The 25,683-nt window shown below is 48.4% G+C and overlaps 1 protein-coding gene across 23 annotated transcripts in view; it reads right to left on the reverse strand.

The window, feature by feature from the left end:
• The window catches only part of EP400 (E1A binding protein p400), a 120,493-nt gene that overhangs the window by 80,220 nt on the left and 14,590 nt on the right, over positions 1–25,683 (reverse strand). For 10 of the 23 annotated variants that reach the window (XM_070066258.1, XM_051837608.2, XM_051837609.2 and 7 more), the window contains 6 exons: positions 25,543–25,653; positions 9,883–9,970; positions 8,519–8,626; positions 7,666–8,051; positions 3,320–3,616; positions 1,369–1,554 (listed from right to left, as the gene is read on the reverse strand). In XM_070066258.1, coding sequence (XP_069922359.1) covers positions 1,369–1,554; positions 3,320–3,616; positions 7,666–8,051; positions 8,519–8,626; positions 9,883–9,970; positions 25,543–25,653 — 1,176 coding nt within the window. The remainder of the gene's footprint in view (positions 1–1,368; positions 1,555–3,319; positions 3,617–7,665; positions 8,052–8,518; positions 8,627–9,882; positions 9,971–25,542; positions 25,654–25,683) is intronic. The other 13 variants (XM_070066259.1, XM_051837624.2, XM_051837626.2 and 10 more) reach the window with 8 other exon arrangements.

The following is a 25,683-nucleotide window of genomic DNA, read 5'->3' on the forward strand; positions in this document are numbered from 1 at the left end:
ATGGCGCAGCTCTGGCTGTTGCAGCCAATCGGGGAGTGAACTATCGGATGGAAGACCTCTCTCTCCCCCTCCCTCCCTCCCTCCCTCTCTCTCTCTGCCTCTCCTTTTCTGTGTAACTCTTTCAAATAAATAAATAAATCTTAAAAAACCCACTCTTTTACTAAACACATGCTATTTTTCCCAAAACTGGAACCTTGTACAGCACTCCAGCCTTTCCCCACTGAGTACCTGGTTAGCTTCTGTCCGCTCACGCAGCAGGGATCACGGACTTTCAATGTGGTACACAGTACTTCACTGCACAGATGGCAGCAAAATTTACCTAATTCCTACATGTGGAAACTGCTGGGCTACAATAACTCACAGTTTTAAGGCTTTTGCCTTAAACTGCCAAACTGCTTTCCGCACTATATACTCTACACATCTACCAACAGGACACTAAAAAGGCAGAGACGTGAATTAGAACTGATAGCACAGAGGGGCTGGTCCTGCAGTCACCATCATCCCGTTCTAGGAATGGAAATGACCCAACTGCCCCACCAGGACACTGTGCTACGAGCCAGCCCAGCCTCACCAGTGCCACCGTGCCCTGCCACCCAACCACGACCTGTCCAGCTGCTGTCCACATGCCCAGAACCATGCTTCTTTATGAGCTGCCAGAAGGAACAGTCTTGAATCTGACTTGAAACCTTGTATATCCCAGTGGTCTCAGCCTTTCCCTCCCTGACCTTGATGGGGAAAGATGGTGAGAATTCATGGAGAGAAGCAGACAGGGCAAGGGACAAATAACTGACTACACCATAAGAGTACAGGAAATATGAATACAGGCCCTAGACATGAAGACGGGGGTGCATGACACAGGGAGAATAGAACATGGGGGAAGGGCTTATCCCCAAATTTCTGGAGTTAGAAGCTGTGCCTCCTGTATGTGTGCTTTGGGTACAGTAAAAATGAAATAAATTCTTACTCAGAACTGGAGAATAAGCTGGACCAGAAGCCTCGGTAGAGTTAAGCATGGGTCAGGGGCGCAGTCTGCAGCCCCTCCTACAACACTGCCCTCCTGGCTCTCAGCCTCCTCAGCTCCCTGACCAGCCCTGGGCACCAGCCTGGGCCTGGGTGCTAGGGACACCCTGATTCCACTGTAGGTGAAACTGGCAGGAAGGCACCCGAATTCCAGACCACTTGCTCTCCATGGTCCACACTGGTTCTCCTAACACCAAACCTAACACCATTCCTCAGAACGACTCGCATGGCAAAGTCACCACACAAACCACTGGAAGGGATTATAGTAGTCAGAAGCCTTCAGAGTCAGTCTGCAAGGCCCAGTTACCATGGCAGCACAGCTCAAGGGCAGCCTGTGTTCAGCCCTACCTTCTTAGCAGCAGCCACCTTCCACCGCCTCTCCTGGGCGAAGTCTGTGGCCATCCACTGCATCTCCTCCAGCAGGCAGTCCCAGTGGGACCTGGGCCGGGGGGCCTCCTGCAGCTTTGGCAGCCGCCGCAGAGACCACAGGCCTTCTCGCCTTAGGTCTGCAATCCGCTGGTGGATCTGGTTTTCCTGCAAGAGTTGGACAGGGAGGTGACATCAGTGCATACAATTATCTAGCACAGTCTGCTACTTCAGACCCCAAACATTCGAAACCCTGCCATGTGCACGGCTCTATCAGTCCTAATGAAGAAACCCTCAGGAAGCCACAGTTTCAAGACTTGGACACAAAGATTGAGCTGGCTCCAGAAGCTCAGGCAGATGAGCCTGTGACTGCCCTGGAAGCCTTTGGAGCAGATGGGGCAACAAGTCTTATTCTTCCCTAAAACACAGGGAGGACCCCACGTGTTGACAAAGGAAACAGCATGACACCTGGGATCTGCTCCAAAACCATCGGAAAGGGGAAGAACTGAGCAAACAAGACTGTCCTGTGTTGCAGACTGCACACGCTGCACAGTGCTGCAGTGTGGCACCAGGTACTGACCACTGTGATGCCAGGTCAGGGGGACCACTGGGGTTACAACCTCCTATCTGATGTTTCGTTATTTAAAAAAAGTATTTACTGGAGGGGAGAGGGAGGAGAAGGGGGGACAGAAAAAGAGAGCGCCAAGTGCAAACAACTCTTCCCCATCCACTGGTTCACTCCCCAAATGAGCACAACAGTCAGAATTGGGCTAGGCCAAAGCCAGGAGCTTGCCCCAGGTCTCCCACATGGGTGGCAAGGACTCAGCCACCTGAGCCATCACCCCAGGTTCTACATTAGCAGGAAGCACTCTTGGCAGGTGTACGTCCAAACAGCTAGGCTATCTGCCTACCCTATTTGTTTAACTTCCCTAACGAAGCTGAACAAAATAAATGCTTAGTTATGCAATAAAAACCAAGAGCTAAGTGCTGGGTAGTCAATCTCCACGATGGGCCACAGCCAGGGCTTCATCTCTGCCTGACGCAGAGCCGTCAGCCCACTCTGACTCTCTCCCTTCCCAGCCCTCACACCTGGCTGCCCAGAAAGTAGCCCAACACTGCTGATCATCACAAGAAAAAGACCTTCGCCACTGGAGTCTGCTTCCTCCACAGCAGGTGAAACATTTGGTTTTCTACCATCACACACCATGCTCAATGCCCACACTATGAAGTCTGCAGTTTCAAGCTATCACACCCTTGGGACAGGTGTTCTCAGCCTAGGGTCAAGACATGCACATTCTGCACCGGAGTGCCTGAGTCTGATTCCTGGCTCCAGCTTTTTTTTTTTTTTTTTTTTTTTTTGGACAGGCAGAGTGGACAGTGAGAGAGAGAGACAGAGAGAAAGGTCTTCCTTTGCTGTTGGTTCACTCTCCAATGGCCGCCGCGGCTGGCGTGCTGCGGCCGGCGCACCGCGCTGATCCGATGGCAGGAGCCAGGTACTTATCCTGGTTTCCCATGGGGTGCAGGGCCCAAGCACTTGGGCCATCCTCCACTGCACTCCCTGGCCACAGCAGAGAGCTGGCCTGGAAGAGGGGCAACCGGGACAGAATCCGGCGCCCCGACCGGGACTAGAACCCAGTGTGCCGGCGCCGCAAGGCGGAGGATTAGCCTAGTGAGCCACGGCGCCGGCCCCTGGCTCCAGCTTTCTGCAAGGCAGACCCTGGGGGGCAGCAGTGATAGCTCACGTTACTGGGTTCCTGATACAACATGTGGGAGACCTGGATTGCACTGCTGGCTCCTGGCTTCACCCCAGCCCAGTCTCCGCTATTGCAAGTATTTGAAGCCTGAACCTCTGCCTGTATTTCAAAAAACAGGTCACATCCTTAAAAATCGCAGTGAAATGTGCTTCTGAGCACTTCTCCTTCAGTGCACTCACCAGTGTCATTTGTTCTGCGAGCTTTTCCTGAGAACTGTCTTGGGACGAGGCAGCGTTCTGAGCAGGGCTCTGTGGTTTGGGTGCGGCTGACACAGCCACCCCTGGAGACCGGGAAGCAACAGGAGACAGCGCCTTGTTGGTTGATGAGGAAGGTCTGTTCACTGGTGATGACCGCGCAGGCAGGGGTCCTGAGCCTAGGCCACTCACAGGTGCAAGGGACGAGGTAGACGAGGAAGTGGGCAGAGGCCGCTGGCAGGGCTGGGCAGAGTCCATGGGTGGCCGTGTGGATGCCACTGTCTAGCAGGCAGAGGAGAAGCACAGCAAGGTCAAGACGCATTTCAGGACATCCACACAGTCCACCCAGCAGGGCAGTCAGCTGCCTCTCAGTGCCACAAGGGCAAAGTGGTCAAGGAGACCACAGGGAGTACCACACAGCACACTGTGCCCACAAAACCCGAGGCCCCTTGCCTCCCACTGCCTTCCCAGCTGTCTTAGCACTGGTATGATCTGGCTCTGGTCTGTTCTTTTCACTTTTCCCAGCCTTTTCTCCTCTATTTTTGTAAAATTTAAAACTTAACTGTGTAAGCTTTTTCCTAACTGAAAAATACCAAATACTCCTTTTCCATCTTTGCTGTGCAGAGCGGATGCAGATCCCACAGGCTGCAGGCTCCACTCGCCCTTGTGCATCCAGACCCAAGCTTGCGGAACCAAAGGAAAATCTGACCCCTGACTAAAGACTAAAGCCAATTCATCCGTAAATCCTGGAGAGAAGGGGGCATCAACTTAGCAAGGAAGGTGAAGCTGGAATGAGGGCTATGTACAGACAGGCACCAGAGACAGCACATGTACAGCCCAGAGAGGCCACCAAGACGGCCTCTCCACCCCCAGTGAGCAGCCTGTTACACATGGGCCCCACCAAGACGGCCTCTCCACCCCCAGTGAGCAGCCTGTTACACATGGGCCCCACCAAGACGGCCTCTCCACCCCCAGTGAGCAGCCTGTTATACATGGGCCCCACCAAGACGGCCTCTCCACCCCCAGTGAGCAGCCTGTTACACATGGGCCCCTCCCCTAGTTAAAGGGATTTTCCTACTCATGGCTGGCCACACACTTCCACTGGGGCAGAAGGGGACCACGGCTGGCCACACACTTCTGGAGATGAAGTTCACAGGGACACAGCACACCCATTCACTTGCAGGTCATGATGGCTGTGCACACCCTTCAGAACCTAACCAGCCTACAAGGCCAGCACAGTCACAGTACCTGGCCCCTCACAGCGGGAGTCTGCCAAGCCCAGCCTGACCTACAATTAAGAGGTTTCCACAGACTCTGTAAGAGTTTTTTAAGATTCATTTACTTTATTTGAAAGTCAAAGTTACACAGAAAGAGAAGGAGAGGCAGAGAGTGAGACAGCGAGCGAGCGAGCATATGAATCCTCCATCCCCTGGTTCACTTCCCAGTTGGCCTCAACAGCCAGAGCTGCGCCGGTCTGAAGCCAGGAGCCAGGAGCTTCTCCAGGTCTCCCACGTGGGTACAGGGGCCCAAGGACTTGGGCCATCCTCTACTGCTTTCCCAGGCCATAGCAGAGAGCTGGATCGGAAGTGGAGCAGCCAGGTCTTGAACCGGTGCCCACATGGGATGCTGGTACTGCAGGTGGTGGCTTTATCCGCCATGCCACAGCAGCAGCCCCTGTAAAAGGGCTTCTTTAAAGATACTTGGCACAGCTAATTCTTCAATGCCACAGGCAGGTAAATGGACCTAGGAAAAACCATTGTGGGCTGGTGCTGTGGCGCAGTGGGTTAAGCCACGACCTGCAGTGCTGGAATCCCATGTGGGCACCAGTTTGAGTCCTGGCTACTCCTTTTTTTTTTTTGACTGGCAGAGTTGGAGACAGAGACAGAGAGAAAGGTCTTCCTTCTGTTGGTTCACCCCACAAATGGCCGCTATGGCCAGCACGCTGCACCGATCCAAATCCAAGAGCCAGGTGCTTCCTCCTGGTCTCCCATGCGGGTGCAGGGCCCAAGCACTTGGGCCATCCTCCACTGCCTTCCCGGGCCACAGCAGAGAGCTTTACTAGAAGAGGAACAACTGGGACAGAATCTGGCGCCCCAACCTGGACTAGAACCCGGTGTGCCAGCACCACAGGCGGAGGATTAGCCTAGTGAGCCGCGGTGCCAGCCTGGCTGCTCCACTTTTGATCCAGCTCTCTGCTAATGCTCCTGGGAAAGCAGTGGAACATGGCCCAAGTGCCTGGGCCCCTCTACCCACATGACAGACCTGGATGAATTTCCTGGCTGTTGCAGCCATTTGGGAGTAAACCAGTGGATTGAAAGCACTCTTCCCCTCTCTCACCTTCTTTAACGCTACCTTTTAAATAAATAAATCTTATTTTAAAAGAAATGAAAAACCACTAGGCTGCTAAAGCTGCCCACAGCTATGAGAGAAAGCATCCATGGGGATCATGTCACCAAAATCTACAGCGGGAGGGACCGCAGGAGCTCGCTGCCTGCTGGAAGCCGCCTTCCTAGGCACGGCACCCACACAGCCTGCACACTGGCCATCACAGGCCCACTAGGTGCTGACTGCACAGTCCTGCCAACGTATTCAGCCTTTCTGCTCTCAGTTTTTAAAATATTCTGCTTCATAAAAAAACAAACAAACAAACAAAAAACCAGAATAATGTTCACAAAGTACTGATCACAGGGCCCGACACCTCACCTCCAAAGTGACAAGTGGAAGCTAGTACACATTGCTGTTATTATTCTACCATTCCACACTGAAGACCTGGCTATAAATCTCAAATAATCCAAAAGAGCTTAGATTCTGCTATGGCCTGGGAAAGCAGTAGAGGATGGCCCAAGTCCTTGGGTCCCTGCACCCGCATGGGAGACCCAAAAGAAGCTCCTGGCTCCCAGCTTCAGATTGGCACAGTTCTAGCTGTTGTGGCCAACTGGGGAGTGAACCATCGGATGGAAGACCTTTCTCTCTCTGTGTAACTCTTTCAAATAAATAAATAAATAAATCTTAAAAAAAAAAAAAAAAAAAGGATCAACTGACTATATTAAAAAAAAAAAAAAGGAAAAAGGGGCCTGGAATCTAAGGGGCCTGGAATCTAAGGGGCCTGGAATCTAAGGGGCCTGGAATCTAAGCGCACCCGGTAAGTTCCCGTGCCAGTGGAGGAGAGGCTGAGAGGAGCGGCTGCACTGACCCTGCCAGGGTCGCTGAGAACTAAGGACACTGCTCCTGCACCCTCCTGCTGGAACAAGTGCAGGCTGTGTCCGAGCTCTCCTTAGGAACTGGGACTGCCTGCTACTGCATCCCAAACCACGGCTGCACTGCATGCGTGCAGAAGAGACTCACTGCATGTGTTTATTTTATTTGCGTGCATCTCATAAATGCAACACCAGGAACACAGTATTCTTCCCTCTGTACCTGCCCTTCCACACGCTCTCCTACCCCTCCCTCTACCTCTTCCCTCTCCTGTTCTTCACCAAGATCTGTTTTCATTTAGCTTTATACAGAGGATTAAGTATTCTAGGTAAAGAGTTCAACACTTAGTCTGAGAAAGAAAAAGAAAGAAAGAAAGAAAAACAAACTTCAACAGTCCAGATAAGGGCTGTTCAAAGTCATTGTATCTTGAAGGTGATCTCCATTTTTTCCTTCCTCTCTCCCCCTGCTTTCCTTTTAGAAACTTTCCTTTAAAGAAGAACCCAAGAATGATACATCTTTGCCAGCTCTTAGACTAACTGTAACTTAGGAGACAAGAGAATGTTCTCCACCTCGTACACTGTAAGGCAGTGATTCCTGAAAGCAAGTTTTACTAGTAAGTCTCATGACAGAACCCTTTGGGGACAGAGGTCCTGTGTGTGAAGTTAGTGCACAGTGACAACTGTTGTTTACATAGCAACACAAAGAGACTCCCTTCAGATACCTGTAGCAGGGCCTTACTCAGGACTGTAGCAAACACAGGGAGGGCTGGCAAGGTTGAGAGGCATGGCTCATGCCCAGCTCGTCACTTCATGCCAGGGCTCGGGCCAGTTCCTCTGCACCTACCCGAGAGTGCCTGAGCAGATCAAGTGGGACCATCAGCATTGTGGGCAGGGCAGTAGGGCAGGCTCCAACTACTAACAGCTACCACATTCATTCCTTTTCTATTATTTAAATAATGGCAACTATTACTACAGAGTACATAAAAATACACAGTAGCTACTGAACTGATTGTGAACTGGGCAAATAAACTGCTATGAGAACATGTGCTTGGACAAACACACAGATGCAAGCCAGCTCTGCAACTGTGTTTCCTTCTCTTCACCTCTAGCTACAAACAATGTCTGTCCCCAGTGTACCTGTGGCTGGGATGGAAGCTGAGCTGCCTGTATCTGGGCCTTCCCAGGCACCGGGATGTGCAGGGCCGGCTGCATGGGCTGTGGAGGAGGAAGAGGGAGCTGGCTGGGGAGAGGCGCGGGGACAGGAACATTTGGCTGCTGAGTCTTCAGCGGGACTTGAAGCTGTGTCTGAGCCTCTACCACCTGTGGCTGCTGCGGATACTGCAGTGTAGACGGGAGGGCTGCAGTGGGGACACCGGCGGGGGGCAGCCTGGCAGGCAGCTGCGGAGGCGGAGTGTGCAAGCTGGCGGCGTTCTGCACAGGAGGCCCTGTGGAAGGGTCGTACTGCTGCTGGCTCTGCTTCTGCCCGGTGAGCTGCGTGGCCTGAGGGGCAGGGGGCATTCCTCCTGCAAAATAAGAAAACCCCAGGGCACCAGTTTCAGAGCGCAGCAGCTCCCACCCAGGAAGTCACAGACCCGTCTCACTCTCCGATGGGCAGTGAGTGTTGTGCTAGATCCGAAGGCACAAGCGAGCACACAGGAGGGAGAGAGGCGCTCGAGCTTTGCAGTCATCAGCATCAAGCGAAACAGACGTCAACTACCACAGAGCACCCCCACAACAGCAGCAAGGCAGAAACAGGGACAGAAGCCACTGAAAGGCACAGTGACAGTGAGAACGGGAGCTCCCACTGGAGGGACAAGAGTGTCCACAGGGCTCTTTCCATACGGCGTTACGTGGGACACAGAAATAACCCAGCCTCAGAGACCACTCCGACACTGGGGCTCTCAACCACGGAGCCTGGTTGACCTGGGTTTCAGTGGCCATGCCCTCCCTCTCTGGGAGCTGAGCGAGCTGGCGCCAGGCCAGGTCTTACCTTGGACTGTTGGCATTAACTGCTGCAGAGGAACTCCTGCGCTCACCCCTGGGTGCTGGAAAACTACCCCTTGGTGACCCACTTCAAGTCGAGGTCGCTTAGACTGCTCTAGAATAATTTTCAAAAAAGGTGCAGTTTGATATAAAAATAAACCACAAAAGTAGTAAAAAAAAAAAGTGTACGTGTTTTATAATCTTGAACAGGGAAGCCTTTCTATGTATGACAGGATACAGTGGATAAATATTACTTTTTTTCATTAAAAATTCGCCAATGCAAGAAAAGCCATCATAAAAAGGCCAAGGACAAGCAACAGCTGAGGGTCGACGCAGCCCATGGAGAACAGAGCTGGTCAGAGGGTCCTAACAAACCACCATGAAAAGCACAGCAACCAGACAGACAACAGGCAGAGCATGGAAGGCTGGCCAGAGAACAGACTCACAAATGATGAACAAATGGGAAAAAGCACTGCCCAACCTTACTAAAAATTAAAGAAAATCACACTGAAACGGAACATCGACCATGATTAGAAGATTGATCATACTAATGAAACGGCCAACTCATCCAGAAACTGTTATGGCAGTGAGAACTGGCTGGCCCTCTTTCTTTGGAGGGCAATGGAGCATCAACCACTCCTGACTGCACACGCACCCTGACGGAGCACTCTCACCTCAGAGGTACTGACAAACAAGAAATAAATGAGACTCTATGTTCAATCCTCTGTTGATTGTAGAAAAAAAATGAGGCAATAACAAATGAACACTAATAATGATCTGACTGATAAAAAAAATGAATCCACCACGTGGTGGAATACTATACAGCCATCATAAAGAATGAGTTATACGATTTGGAAAGATGGCCTCCTGTGTCACCATCTTAAAAGAAACATACATTATATATATTTTCACATTTGGATTCTTCCAAAACAACACACATGACACTACTTGTGCCATGACAGAAGGACACCTGTGAGAATACACAACATCAACAGTGGTAGCTGCTCGTGGTCTGAGAGTTGACAGGCATCAAACCAGAGGCAGATGTCAATTTATACTCTTCCAAGCTGTATGAATCTTACCTTAAGATGTATTAAGTTTATAACTTAAAGGAAAATTTCAGTTTAAAAAGACAACTTCAAAAAGATGAATTTACATTTAATCATAACATGGTGACTAAAGAACCTCCAAACGCACATGGAAAAGATGGAATGTATCTCTTCAACAGACAAATGTTTCGCTTCAGTGCACATAAACGTTCATATAAATACTCTGTCCAGCTGATAAACAGCAAAAGGAAAATTCACATTCAAAGTAGAAAGAAACCGCTGCTCTTTGGCGGGGACGCACTCACTCGTGTCTGAGACACACCTGTGGGTGGCAGCCCCTGCTGCCTCTTGAATGGGTCTGTCTCTGCGGCACTGCCGGGCCCTGCCAGACTCCCCGCGAGGGCTTGCTGCTGAAAAAGGAGCAAATACACAAGACCAAGTCAGCTCTGGCACCTCAAGAATGAACACAAACCAAACCATCATAATTATCCCAAATCCTGACCTTGTTAGTGAGGAATGTTATCTCCCCAGTATCCTCCAATATCCACATCTAACGGATGTTTGTGTATGATAAAGTTCTAACTTACCTCTGTAAGGAAAATGTCTTAAATGGAATTTCAAATCAATGCACACTAGGGTCCTGTGGATGCTAACTGGCTTTGCAAAGAAGCAAGAGCAGAAGGCTGGGAAACTAAGTCCACTGTTAAGACCACAGCTTAGTGACCTCCCCAGTCACACTGCCAGGAGTGAATGCATACCCAGAAAATGGAGTAATAAAAAAAAGTTAAACTGCTTTCCTACTTGGAAATGACATTAAAACCCCAGGAATAACAGTCTTGGATCTTCAAAGTGCTATTTTTACTGTTAGCAACCTACAGCTATTTGAAACATGCGTGTGTATTACTTAAGATGTGGAAATAAAAGCAAAGCAGCAGTCAGAAAGGTCACAAGTCACATGATTCCAACTACTGTCCTAGGGTAGCACATCTGGAAAAGGCAACTCCAGGGAGAGCAAAAAACAAAACCAAAAACGACCAGTGGCTAGCAGGCATTGGGGTGGGGGTGGAGAGAGCGCTAGGGTAGAAAATCACTGTATGCGACACGTACGGCCGGTGTGTGCCATCACGGCCACAGCACACGTGTCCACAGTGTGAACTGTGGCTCTGCGTGACGACCTGCCAGCAGCGACTCACTGAGCACAACACGTGAGCCCTCCCACGGCGCTGTCGGTAGTAAACAAAGATGTACAGTGCGGGGCCAGGGACATACATGGAACTCCCTTCCTCTCAATCCTGCTCTAAAAAAATAATCTGTTAAAAAAAGAAAAAAAGAAAAAAAAAAAAAGCTGCCATGAAGACAGGAACTAGCCAGGTCTGGGTCAGCAGACTTAGCTGTAACCCCAGCCACAGTAAATGCTAAGGACAGGGATGCAGGTTTGCCAAATGCTTCCTGAAGGGTACAATTGTATCAGCCCTACTTGGGGAAGCAAACGTTAGACGCCTAGACTACCCTCAGCTGAGGGCAAGGGGGTTGTCTGACCCAACCGCCTTGAACCGTCAAAGGGCCATCGCCCAGCACCATGACCCCTGAACCCTCTACAGACAGCTCGCTCGCTGGGGAAAGGCCCTAAAGTCATTCAGGGGACACGACAACAGAGTAACTGTCACAGGATGGCACCACATTTACACCAAACTAGGCTGAGGAGCTCAGGGAAAGGGATGCAGGGCTGACCCCACAGGAGGGGAGGCAGACAGACATGGTCTCAACAGCTGCAGCGAATACTGTAAGTGGAGCCCACGCTGTGGCTCACTTGGTTAATCCTCCACCTGCGGCGCTGGCATCCCATATGGGAGCCGGGTTCTAGTCCCAGTTGCTCCTCTTCCAGTCCAGCTCTCTGCTGTAGCCCGGGAGTGCAGTGGAGGATGGCCCAAGTGCTTGGGCCCCTGCACCCCATGGGAGACCAGGAAGAAACACCTGGCTCCTGGCTTTGGATCGGTGCAGCGCTGGCCATAGCGACCATTTGGGGGGTGAACCAACAGAAGGAAGACCTTTCTCTCTCTCTCTCTCACTGTCTAACTCTACCTGTCAAATAAAAATGAATGAATGAATGAATACTATGAGCTCTGAGCAGGACTACAGCTAATACTGTGTGTGTGTGTGTGTGTGTGTGCATGCGTGTCTCTCCCATCCAAACTGCCCAAATGTTCTACAATGAAAAGAAGGAAGTTATTTTTAGATAAAACAAATTGATAAAGGTTTTGCATCTAATAACAGCCAAGTCATTCCTATCTGACCAAACATATTCCAAAAAACCATAAATTCTAGATTAAACATAATAAAATAAGGAAAGGTAGGTGGATGACATGGTAAAGGAATCTACACTTGTAAGAAGGGAACGGAACCTGGCAAGGCTTCCAGGTCATGCATGCCACAGCTCAAACATGGTGACAGTCTCAGCGTGAGTGACAGGATGGAGGTGACAGCTGGGGGAGGCGGCCAGTTCATTCTGCAGTCTCCACCTCTGACTGACTCCCAAACCATGCACAACCATGAACAGACCCAAAAGCCAAAATACCAAATGTAATTCAAGGTGCTGCCTGACTTCAGAGACAAGAGCTTGAGCTCTAATTCAATCAAGGTAACCAAGTGTTAGAAAGCAAAGCAATCATCCCCTTTATGAGAACAAACAGAATTCAAAGTTCCTAACGTCATTGGTGACTGTCCCAAACCCAACTCAAACTGAAGCATACAGATAGGCAGGAACCCATGAGCCAGACTCTCAAGACAAGCAATGCGGCCAGTGCTGAGGCACAGCGGGTGAAGCTGCCACTTACCACACCAGCAGCCCCTATCAGAGAGCCAGCTGCAGTCCAGGCTACTCTGCTTCTGATCCAGCTTCCCGCTAATGCAAGTACTTGAGCCCTTGCCCACTCATGTGAGAGGAGTATGTTTCTGGCTTCAGCCTGGCCCAGCCCTGACTGTTATGGCCATTTGGATGCAGATTTCTCTCTCTCTTGCTCTGCCTTTCAAAGTAATAAGTTTTTATAAAAGAAAAAAAAAAAGAGGGGCCATCATAGCCAGTGTAGTAGTTTAAGCCTCCGCCTGCAGTGCCGGCATCCCATAAGGGCATCCCGTACAGGCACCGGTTCATGTCCTGGCTGCTTCTCTTCCAATCCACCTCTCTGCTGATGGCCTGGGAATGCAGTGTAAGATGGTCCAGGTGTTTGGGCCCCTACACCAGCGTGGGGGACCCAGATGAAACTCCTGGCTCCAGATTGCCTCAGCTCCGGCTGTTGCGGCCACTTTGGGAGTGAATCAGAAGATGGAAGACTTCTCTGTCTGTAACTCTGCTTGAAGAGAAAAGAAGAGGAGAGGAGAGAGGGGAGAGAGGGGAGAGAGGGGAGAGAGGGGAGAGAGGAGAGAGAGGAGAGAGAGGGGAGAGAGGAGAGAGAGGAGAGAGAGGAGAGGAGAGAGGAGAAAAGAAAAAAGAGAGAAGAGAGGAGAGAGAAGACAAGCCCAAAAGGACCCATATCCTAGAATCAGCAGAGAGCAATGTCAAAGTGGTTTCAATAAGTATGCCCAAGGGCACAGTGAAAACCACACAGTAAAAAAGATGAGAAGAAATCTTGATAGAAAAAGACACTTAAGAGTCAAATAGAGGCCCTAGAACTGACACATACAACATCTGAAATAACAAATGTATTGGGCAAGCTTAATAGCAGTGTGGGTGTGCACAACAGTCAGTGAGCTTAAAGATTCTTGAAAGAGAGAAGCAAGCAGAGAGTTCAGGGCAGTGCTCGAAAAGGACCAACCAACACAGGGTTGAGAGACTCCACAGGGCACCAAGGACACCCGAGACTAAAGCAATCCAATGAACAAGGAAAACTCTTTAAGAAATGGTCCTGGGGACAGTGTTGTGGCGTGACAGGTTAGAGCTGCCACCTGCAACACTGCCATCCCATATGAGCACCAGTTCCAGTTCTAGCTGCTCCACTTCCCATCTAGCTCCCTGCTAATATGCCTGAGAAAGCAGTGGAAGATGGGCCAAGAGCTTGGGCCCCTGCACCCACATGGTAGCCCCAGAAGAAACTCCAGGCTCCTGGCTTTGGACTGGCCCAGCTCCAGCTGTTGCTGCCATTTGGGGAGTGAACCAGCAGACAGAAGACCTCTCTCTCTCTCTCTCTCTCTCTCTCTCTGTATCTCCTTCTCTCTGTAACTCTGCCTTTCAAGTAAAAAAAAAAAAAAATCTTTAGAAAGATAAGAAAGGGGCTGGCACCGTGGCTCACATGGTTAATCCTCCGCCTACAGCGCCGGCATCCCATATGGGCACCGGTTCTAGTCCCGGTTGCTCCTCTTCCAGTCCAGCTCTCTGCTGTGGCCCAGGAAGGCAGTGGGGTTTGGCCCAAGTGCTTGGGCCCCTGCACCTGCATGGGAGACAGGGAGGAAGCACCTGGCTCCTGGCTTCGGATCGGCACAGCACTGGCCGTTGTGGCCATTTGCGGAGTGAACCAATGGAAGGAAGACCTTTCTCTCTGTCTCTCTCTCACTGTCTAACTGTATCTGTCAAAAAAAAAAAAAAAAAAAAAAAAAAAGATGAGAAAAGGTTCTGTAAGACCAGGCATACATGTGAAAAGAATGCGCAAAGTAGATGTCAAAAAGCAGAGACCTGCGCTCACCAGCACACTGGCAGGGGACCCAGCCGTCTGTACACTGCCCCCCGACACAGGACACAGAGCTACAACTACACTGGAATTCCCCGAGCATCAGAATGGCTTCTACTTTTTATTTACTCCAACTTCATGAATATATTATTGGTAACGACACTGTGGCTTTTAAAATACAAACCAGACTTTAACTAAAAACTATTATTAGAATTCTTTTAAAAAGGAAGAAAAGCTTACATATAGAAAGTACTCTGGCAGGAATTTAATTCTGGGTGCTCATTCTGAGACAATGCTGGCATTGTTTATCCCTGGAAGACTTACTACGATGTACAGGGTGCCCAGAAACTACAACAAGAAAGAGCCAGCCACACACAGCTCATAGAAAGACAACTTAACAGTGTTTCCCCCAAAAGAGAAAGATAGATACAAGTTATTCCAGAGGAAGAAACTAAAATCAGCAAGCACAGCTGGAAATTCCCAGGAAGCAGATTTCTGTGCGAAGTGCAGAAATAAATAATGAATAAACAAACAGTAAACTAACTACAACACAGAACTGAGTGCTCACGCTCAAGAGACAGCGTGGCACCCAAGACAGGGACTATGGTCTTTCCCAGGCCCTTCAACACACAATTGTGTATGGAGAAGGTGGAGCAGCCTGAGGTCTCTCTCTACCCAAGTTCCTAAAAGCCTCTCCATGCTTGACCTTGGCCATAACTGAGAAAAACACAAACAATAAAACCACGTGTGCTTTCTTTTTAAAAAGCGTATGTGTAAACACATTGAGATACACTTTATACCTCTAAACTTCTAAGCACACACATAAAATCATGAACACATACAAAACATAAAAATAATGGCTGAGTTTAGAGTCACAGAGCTATAAAAAATTACTCATTTTCTCTAACATAATAATCATTGAAAAAGACTCACCAATCAGAACAGTTTCATAAAATATAAACAATCAGGCGCCAGCATTTGGCATCGCGATTAAGATGCTGGCTGGAGGGCCCATTGCTGCGGCGTAGCAGGTAAGGCTGCTGCTTGCAGTGCCGGCATCCCACACGGCTGCTGGCTCAAGTCCTGGCTGCTCCATTTCTGATGTAGCTCCCTGCTATGGCCTAGGAACGCAGTGGAAGACTGCCCAAGTGCTTGGGCTCTGGCACCCATGTGGAAGACCCAGAAGAAGCTCCTGACTTTGGATCGGCCCAGCCCCGGCCACTGGGGCCATTTGGGGAGTAAACCAGCAGATGGAAGATCTCTCCCTCTTTCTGTAACTGTTTCTTCTTATTTTGTTTATTTGAAAGACAGAGTTACAGAGAGAGGTAGAGAAAGAAAGAGGTCTTCCATCCTCTGGTTCACTCCCCAGATGGCCGCAACGGCCGGAGCTGCGCCTATCCGAAGCCAGGAGCCAAGAGCTTCTTCTGGGTCTCCCATGTGGGTGCAAGGGCACAACGAGTTGGGCCATCTTCTACTGCCTTCCCAGGCCATAACAGAGAGCTGGATTGGAAGAGGAGCAGCCAGGACTAGAATCAGCACCAATATGGGATGCCGGCGCTTCAGGCCAGGGCTTTAACCCGCTGTGCCACAGTGCCGGTCCTTAACTGTTCTTCCAAAATAAATAAATAAATAAATAAATAAATAAATAAATAATGCTGGTTGGAAAACCTGCATCCCACTTCAGAGTGCCTGGGTTTGAGTCCAGGATCTGCTCCTAATTCCAGCTCCTACTAACGTGCATCTGGGAGGCAGCAGGTAGTCTCTGCCACTCATCAAAGACCCTGACAGAGTTCCTGGCTCCTGGCTTCAGCCTGGCCAGGATTCTCAGTTCTCAATAAAATGGATTATTAGCAACTACTAAGCAAAGAGTTATTTTAAAACCAGCACCAACCGCTGATCTGGGCAGTAAACTAGTGGATGGGAAGTAACTCACTCTCTCTCTCTCTCTCTCTCTCTCTCTGCCTCTTAAATAATGTTTTGCCAGTAGTTAGGACACCCATATACCACTCAGACTACCTGATTTTGATTCCCAGCTCCAGCACCTGACTCCAGTTGCGTGCCAATGCAGACTCCAGTAGGCAGTGGTGACGGCTCAAGTAATGGTGTTCCCGCCACCCTCATGGGAGACCTGAATTACATTTCCGGCCATCACAGGTATTTGGGGAGTGAGTCAGCAGATGGCAACTCTTTGTCTCTGTCTTTCTCTTGCAAGTAACTGTAATACCAATGTTGTTTTGTCTACATGTGACTGTATCCATAACTACCACCTCAAAACCCCCGGAAACAAATTAGCAAATACATAGTACTGAAAATGCAGGATTTACCATGGAATTTAATTAGCACAGATCACTTTATTGCTAAATCCTACAATCGGTTGCAAATAACAAAACTCATCTTGAAATCTTGTCTTACACTCCTTCTGGACTGTACCACTGAGCTGCAAGACCACGCATAACAATGAAACTAGGACCACTACATATGTATAGCAGCACTTTCAGCTAAAACAAATAAACACCACAGAGAAACTTATACAAACTTGATTCATTAATACTAAAAGAATTTTTCCCAGATTATATAAAACTTAAAATTAGAAAAATTGCTAATAAAAAAATTCTAAGTTTTCAATATAATGGATTATTAGCAACCACTAAACAAAGAGTTATTAAAAATAGAACATAAAGAGTATTTGTTTTTTTTTTAAAGATTTATCTTATTTAATTGAGTTACGCAGAGGCAGAGAGAGAGAGAGAGAGAGAGAGAGAGAGGTCTTCCATCCCATCCAGTGGTTCACTCCCTAGATGGCTGCAACAGCCAGAACTGTGCTGATCTAAAGCCAGGAGCCAGGAGCTTCCTCCAGGTCTCCCACGTGGGTGCAGGGGCTCAAGGACTTGGGCCATCTTCTACTGCTTTCCCAGGCCATAGCAGAGAGCTGGACCGGAAGTGGAGCTGCCAGGACTAGAACCAGCGCCCTTAGGGGATGCAGCACTGCAGGCAGCGGTTTCACCACATCACAGTGCATCTTCAGCACATCACAGTGCTGGCCCCAGAAAGAGTATTTGTTAAATAAAATTTAGGCCGGCACCGCGGCTCACTAGGCTAATCCTCCGCCTAGCGGTGCCGGCACACCGGGTTCTAATCCCGGTCAGGGCGCTGGATTCTGTCCCGGTTGCCCCTCTTCCAGGCCAGCCCTCTGCTGTGGCCAGGGAGTGCAGTGGAGGATGGCCCAGGTGCTTGGGCCCTGCACCCCATGGGAGACCAGGAAAAGCACCTGGCTCCTGGCTCCTGCCATCAGATCAGCGCGGTGTGCCGGCCGCAGCGCGCTGGCCGCGGCGGCCATTAGAGGGTGAACCAACGGCAAAGGAAGACCTTTCTCTGTCTCTCTCTCTCACTGTCCACTCTGCCTGTCAAAAAAAAAAATAAATAAAAAAAAATAAATAAAATTTAAAAAGTGCAAGCACAATTATTTCCATTGACATATATGTCATATAATTTAAAACATCATTGGCCGGCGCCGCGGTTCAATAGGCTAATCCTCCGCCTAGCGGCGCCGGCACACCGGGTTCTAGTCCCGGTCAGGGCGCCGGATTCTGTCCCGGTTGCCCCTCTTCCAGGCCAGCTCTCTGCTGTGGCCAGGGAGTGCAGTGGAGGATGGCCCAGGTGCTTGGGCCCTGCACCCCATGGGAGACCAGGAGAAGCACCTGGCTCCTGCCATCGGATCAGCACGGTGCGCCAGCTGCGGCGGCCATTGGAGGGTGAACCAACGGCAAAGGAAGACCTTTCTCTCTCTCTCTCTCACTGTCCACTCTGCCTGTTAAAAAAAAAAAAAAAAAAAAAAAAAAAAAAAAAAAAAAAAACACCTATCATTGCCGGGGCCAGCGCCGTGGCATAGGTTAATCCCTGGCCTGCAGAGCCGGCATCCCATAATAGACACTGGTTCTAGTCCCAGCAGCTCCTCTTCCGATCCAGCTCTCTGCTATGGCCTGGGAAGGCAGAAGAAGATGGCCCAAGTCCTTGCGCCTCTACACCCGCACGGGAAACTGGGAAGAAACACGTAGCTCCTGGCTTCAGATCAGCGCAGCTCTGGCTGTTGTGGCCATTTGGGGAATGAACCAATGGAAGGAAGACCTTTCTCTATGTCTCTCTCTCTCTCCCTGTCACTGTAACTCTACCTCTCAAATAAAAAAAAATATTAAAAAAAAACTCATCATTGTATTAGATGGCTGCAGTAGGGATAATTATTCATTTTCTCTAACAGGAAAATGTATGAAAAATATTTTCTACTTAGGATGATTCTTCCTGTAAATAAAATATATCTGTCTGTATTATCTTACAAAAGGAGTCTTCATAAAGTACATGAAAAATGTAATTATGAAAATACTATCATAGATTTCAATTTCTTTGCATCAAAATAAACTTATTTTTCCACAAACTTCTTGAAATGCCCTGCACAGCAGAGAACTCTGAATTTTTCTCCTACAGTTTCACAATCAATATAAATCAGCCAGCATAAAAATTCTACAACTGGTTATAAATAATAAATGCATACTGAGATTATGCCCCCAAAAAGAAAGATGTTTGAGGCCTGCTTGTAACGCTAGCATCCCATATGGGCAATGGTTTGAGTCCCGGCTACCCCACTTCTGATCCAGCTCCCTGCTATGGCTTGGGAAGGCAGTGGAAGAGGGCCAAGTGCTTGGGCCCCTGCACCCGTGTGGGAGCCCTGGCTGGAGTTCCTGGCTCCTGACATCAGCATGGCCCAGCCTCAAACAGCAGATGGAAGGTATCTCTGTCAGTCTGCCTTTCATATAAATAAATAAATAAATAAAAATTTTTAAAAAGGCACAGAGAAATTCATTTAAATAGTGTGATCGCATTCACTGGACAACTCACACAATTTTTCTGTATGTTTGAAACTTTTCATGATACAGAACTGAAAAGGAAAAAGAAAAGTACATTACACAATCACACAAGAACAGCTCTGCCCTGGTGCTCTTCTGTAATCTCTGCCCATCACCATTATGCTGCCAAGTTCACCGGCAGGGACACGCTGTGGCCTCAGCTTATCCCCTTCCACTGACTGCTCTGACACAACCAGTTCTCTCCAGTTCAGGCTCGGAGACAATGCTGCCAGGAGCATCACTCCACCTAAGTTGGGGGACACAGTACCGAGAGGCTGGAGAGATCTCTGGTCACAGGCAACGAACACTGCCCACCATTTCCAGATGATGCTAAGATACTTTCACATGACTTAACCAAGCCGCACTTCCATCAAAAGTGGAGGAGGGGCCTGCATTGTGGCACAGCAGGTTAAGCTGCTGTTTGCAACACAGGCATCCCCTATCAGAGGGCCAGCTGTTCTGTTTTTGATTCAGCTTCCTGCTAATGCACCTGGGAGACAGCAGATGATGGCCCAAAAACGTGGGCCCTTGCATCCATATGGGAAACCCAGATGGAGTTCTTGCCTCCTGGCTTAGGCCTGACCCAGTCCTGGCTGTTACAGACATTGAGGAATAAACCAGCAGAAGGGCCGGCGCCGCGGCTCACTAGGCTAATCCTCCGCCTTGCAGCGCCGGCACACCGGGTTCTAGTCCCGGTCAGGGCGCCGGATTCTGTCCCGGTTGCCCCTCTTCCAGGCCAGCTCTCTGCTGTGGCCAGGGTGTGCAGTGGAGGATGGCCCAGGTGCTTGGGCCCTGCACCCCATGGGAGACCAGGAAAAGCACCTGGCTCCTGGCTCCTGCCATCGGATCAGCGCGGTGCGCCGGCCGCAGCGCGCTGGCCGCGGCGGCCATTGGAGGGTGAACCAACGGCAAAGGAAGACCTTTCTCTCTGTCTCTCTCTCACTGTCCACTCTGCCTGTAAAAAAAAAAAAAAAAAAAAAAACCAGCAGAAGGAAGACCTTTTGTCTTCCTTTGTCTTTAGCCTTGCCTTTCAAATAAATAAATATTTTTTAAAAAAAGTGAATGAAAATTTAGAGCTACAACAACAGCCCATCCAATTTGATTTCTGGACATTCGTTGAGTGCAAAAAGAAGTCCCTGCGCTTTGGGGACTATTTTTTTCTTATGCTGAGAGGCATTCCTTGGGTTGCAATGTCCCACAAGCATCTATCAATGTGACTTATAAACACATTATTATATATCTCCAAGCATTAACAGGAAAGATAACCCACTAATAAATTTTCTGATGATCTCCAACTTACAATTTCTCTTCCACTGTATCAAACTCAGAGTGCCTATATGGCAGAATCAAATTATTACTACCCGCTGAAAGGAACCAGGCTCTTTGAAGAAGTGACTGCCTCTAACGCTGGATCCTAGAACACACACAATGACACACATGCTCTGTGCCAGAAAGACAGGCACTGCAGAAAGTGACTGCTCTAAGGCTGAACCCCAGAACAGACACAAAGAACCACACATGCTCTGTGCAGAAGTGTGCCAAGGCTAGCATGCAAGGGCTTTAAGAGACTGGGTGACCAGAGCATCGAGGCAGGACTGGGAGGAGCAGAGGGGACTCTGGGAGTCTGACACAAAAGCAGCATCTGACAAATTCACCATCCATTTATGACCAATATTGGCATAAATGTGAGTTTCCTTAATATAACAAACATCCACAAAATCCAACCAACACCCTACTTAGTGGTGAAAGACTAAAGGCACCTGAGTGCAGGAAGGTGCGGTGTCTGTCCTCACTTCTCCTGCTCCTTGCTATACTGCAAGTCCTCACCAGTACAATGAAGAAATAAATAAAGAAATAAAAGGCATACAGCTTGGAAAGGAAGAAAATAAATGTTGTTCTATTTGCAACTATGATTCTCAATGTAGAAAATCTCATGGAATGTACAAAGAAAAAAAAGCTACCAAAAAACACAAAACAGAGTTCAGAAGGTTACAGGGGGACCACCATTGCAGCGTAGCAGGTAATGCTGCCGCCTGAAACGTTGACGTCCCACAATGGTACTGGTTCATGGTTCAAGTCTTGGTTGCTCCACTTTCAATCCAGCTCCCTACTAAATGCCTGGGAAAAGCAGAGGAAGATAGCCCAAATACCTGGACTTTTGCAACCCATCTAGGAGACCCAAACGAAGCTCTGGCTCCTGGCTTTGGCCTGGCCCATCCCTGGCTATTGCAACTATATGGGGAGCAGCCAGTGGGTAGAAGAGCTTCTGTCTCTTCCTCTCTCCACAGAACTCTTCCAAATAAATCAATCAGTCTTTAAAAAGGAGGAGGAGGTTGCAGAATAATGTTTCTGTTTACTTGCAGTGAACAGTTAGAAAGCCTGCAAATTTTAAATACTGTTTATAATACCACAAAAGAACTAGAACACCAAGGTATAAATCTGACAAAACAGGGGGCCAGTGCTGTGGCGCAGCAGGTTAATACCCCGGCCTGAAGCACCAGCATGGCCTGCAGCGCCGGCATCACAAAGGGCGCTGGATCGAGCCCTGGCTGTTCCTCTTCCAATCCAGCTCTCTGCTATGGCCTGAGAAAGCAGTAGAAGATGGCCCAAGTCCTTGGGCCCCTGCACCCACGTGGGAGACTGGGAAGAGGCTCCTGGCTCCAGCTTCGGATCAGCGCAGCTCCGACCGTTGCAGCCATCTGGGGAGTGAACCATCGGATGGAAGACCTCTCTCGCTCTCTCTCGCTCTCTCTCTCTCTCTCTCTGCCTCTCTCTCCGTGTAACTCTGATGTTCAAATAAATAAATAAATCTTTATTGCCAAGATGTCCCTTCCCCACAACTGGCCAACAGTCAGCACGATCCCAATCAAAATCCCAGCAGGATGTTCCAGAGATATCAACAAGCTGACTCTGAAATTTATATGAAAAAGGAAGGAACCAGAATGATCAAATCCATTCTGAAACAGAACAACAAATCTGGAGACCTCACCTCCCCACCTCTGGACGTTCCGTAAGACTACAGCACGAGGATAACATGGCACTGACAGAAAGACACAGGGGAGACAGTGCAGAAACAGAACCAGAACCACACAAACAGGATCAACTGAGTCTGGGAAAGACACAAGTCAGTTCGAGGATGTAGGAGGTGTTTTCCAAGAACTCAGGCTGGGTCAACCAAATATTCATAAGCAAAAAAAAAAAAAAAAAAAAAAAAAAAAACTATGTCTGTCATAGGATACAAAACTAAATTCAAAATAGATCATATATTTAACTTTAAAAAACTTCTGGAAGCAGACAGAGAAGAAAATATTTGTGACCTTGGATTAAGAAAAGCCTGATACATAAAAGAAAAAAAAATCAATAAACGATACTCCATCAAAATTTAAAACTTCTGTTCTGTAAAAGACGGTTTTAAAGAAGGAAAAGTGGGGCCAACGTTGTGGCGTAGCAGGTTAAGCCTCCACCTACAATGGCAGCATCTCTCATAGGCACCGGTTCAAGATTTAGCTGCTCTACTTCTGATCCAACTCCCTGCTAAAACACCTTGGAAAGCAGCAGAAGATGGCCCCAGTCCTTGGGCCCCTGAACCTGTGTCGAAGATCCAGAAGAAACTCAATTTGGCCCAGCCCTGGCCACTGTGGCCATTTGGGGAGTGAACTAGTGAATGAAAGATACCTCTCTCTCTCTCTAACTCTACCTTTCAAATACATTAAAATAAATAAATCTTAAAAAAAAAAAAAAAGATAAGGAAAAAAGTCATACACTAATGGGAAATTCTGCAAATCAAATACCTGTCAAAAAATTCTAATACCCACCTCATGCAAAGAACTTTCAAATGCAATAAAACACACCACTCAATAAACAACAGGTGAGATATGAAGAGATGCTTTACCAAAGACAACAGATATCACAAGCACAGCTTTGGTCTTGAGAGACAGTTTCCAACTACCACACACCCATGAGAATGACAAGAAAATTGGTAATAACAAGTACCAGTGTAGCCATTTCTCACAAAGCTGAGCATACAACTAACAACCCAGCCATCCCACCCCAAGTATCTTATCCAAGTGACACGAACGCCAATGTTCACACGTAAAAATCACATGTGACTAGCCCCGGTCGGGGCGCCGGATTCTGTCCCGGTTGCCCCTCTTCCAGGCCAGCTCTCTGCTATGGCCAGGGAGTACAGTGGAGGATGGCCCAAGTGCTTGGGCCCTGCACCCCATGGGAGACCAGGAGAAGCACCTGGCTCCTGGCTTCGGATCAGCGCGGTGCGCTGGCCGCAGCGGCCATTGGAGGGTGAACCAATGGCAAAAGGAAGACCTTTCTCTCTGTCTCTCTCTCTCACTGTCCATTCTGCCTGTCAAAAAATTAAAAAAAAAAAAAAATCACATGTGAACGTCTGCAGCCTTCTTCATAAATTCCAGAACCGGAAAACAACCCAAACATCCTTCCAGGGTTGACTGAATAAAGAAACCAGGTCCCTTCCCACAACGGAAACCATCCTCAGCACAGAGAACACTGCTGGCCACATCCCACACACACCCTGCTGACCACACGCTGAGAGGCAGCAGTGACTACATTTATGTTCCTTTCTGGAAAAAACACCACCACAGAGAGCAAAGGTCAGGAAGGCCAAGGCCCTGACTCCCAAGGGGTGGCAGAGGGCATCTGCAGGGGATTGATGGGCATAACTCAATGATTAAAACAAAAACATAAGAGTGGAAGAAAAGGAAAGCTCATCACTGCAGTAAATGCAACCAATTAACACAGAAGGAAGGGCGGCGTGAGAAAATTCATTTTGAAATCTTTACGTACCAATGAACTCGGGCAAGATGCATCAATAGTGGGCAAAATCTTAATCAGGTACAGGATATGTACACAGTCTCAAGGCAACATTCCCAAATTACTTATCACTCACAAAATGAAAAATAAGTAACAGTCCAGTGAACAAGCCTAGGGGACACCACCTCGACCACATGCTGAAAAATTGACGTCACCCTTCAAGGGACTCACAGAGACGGGCACAGTGCCACGTCCGGGGTCCTCCCTCACACATGCACGACCCAGTATGGCACCAGGAAACATGAGACAAGCCCACATGAAAGGAAACTCGATAGGGTAACTGGCGCGCACTCATCAAAAATCTCAACCAGCCCAGAGTCAGGGAGAACAATCATGGAAAACCTTCGTAACAGACATCATCAGGACAAGACAAAACCTGAAAAATGAACTGTGGGCGGATAATAAGACTGCAGTACAGCAGAATGTCCTGACTTTGATCACTGCAAGGTAACACCTTACTGACATGAGCTGCAGGATTCAGGGATAAAGGGTCCAGGGCTATGATACGATGTTTAGATGAAAATAATGCAAATGAGGCAACAAATTCACAATCAGTGAATTTAAGTAATGGCTACAAGGGGGAGTTTTCTTGTATAATTATAACTTTAATGTTCATTTAAAACTATATCAAAATTTAAAACACCTAACATCAAAAATATCATCATAATGAAACTACTTTCAAAATCCAGCACAAATACTCCAAAACTACTCATGTTAGACCTGTGCTTGAACATTCCTGGCACTGCCAGTGTAACACTGGGGTGGTCCTGTCTCCTCACCAACCTCCAACCCTGCCCCCAGCCTTAATTCAAGAGGCAGAAAAGCAGAGGGAGCACTTCCATCCACTGATTTACTCCCCAAATGCCCACAACAGCCAGGATTGGGCCAGGCTCCAGCCAGAAGCCAGAAACTCAATCCAGATCTCCCATGTAGGTGGCACGAATCTGACTTGAGCATCACCTGCTGCTTTCCCGCATGCACACCAGCAGGAAGCCACAGGCGTCAGGAGCCACAGCCGGGCACTGCATCCTGGCACTCCACTGCAGGCTGAGCATCTTAACCATGTGTCTTAATTCACTGCCAGGCCAAACACCCACCCATCAGCTTGCATTCCCTTAACATCCATCAGACGTCTGTGCTCCTGATGACCTCAGTGGCGTTTCACTTCAGGACTTCCTTCAGCTACGGAAAATACCAAGCAACCATTTGCTTCAAACTTTTTTTCTTATTCTGCTTTATATTGTTCTCAAAATACAGATAAAAGACACAAGAAAGAACCAACATTTAAAACACAGCACACAACAGTCCTGAGCACAGAGGACTATAAGTATCAGAAGACATGCATGCTAAAAGCTACTGCATTACAGGTGTATGGAAAAAGAACACAGCCAGACCTGTGTTGTCATCTATTCATGCAATTTAATTTAATAATTTTAGATGCAGGAAGGCTTTCTTCTTAAAAATAAGGAATGGGCTCTGGAAAAAAAATGCTAAGAGCAAATAGCGATTGAAGGTTAAAATATCTGGATGGAGGAAAAGTCTGGGATGAGACTACGTTTTAGAACCATCGAAAAGTACCTGAAATGGGTGCTGCGGGGATGAAAAAGCAGCAGAAACATTTGGAGGAAGCTGGGTTGCTATAGCAACGGGAGTACCAGTCTGCCCATCCTTTCCTGTCACAACCTTTACCTGAGAGGAAATATTTTGAGAAAAAAAAGG

Source organism: Oryctolagus cuniculus, chromosome 21 (genome assembly GCF_964237555.1).
Source record: "Oryctolagus cuniculus chromosome 21, mOryCun1.1, whole genome shotgun sequence".
In the NCBI taxonomy this organism is placed as follows: domain Eukaryota; kingdom Metazoa; phylum Chordata; class Mammalia; order Lagomorpha; family Leporidae; genus Oryctolagus; species Oryctolagus cuniculus.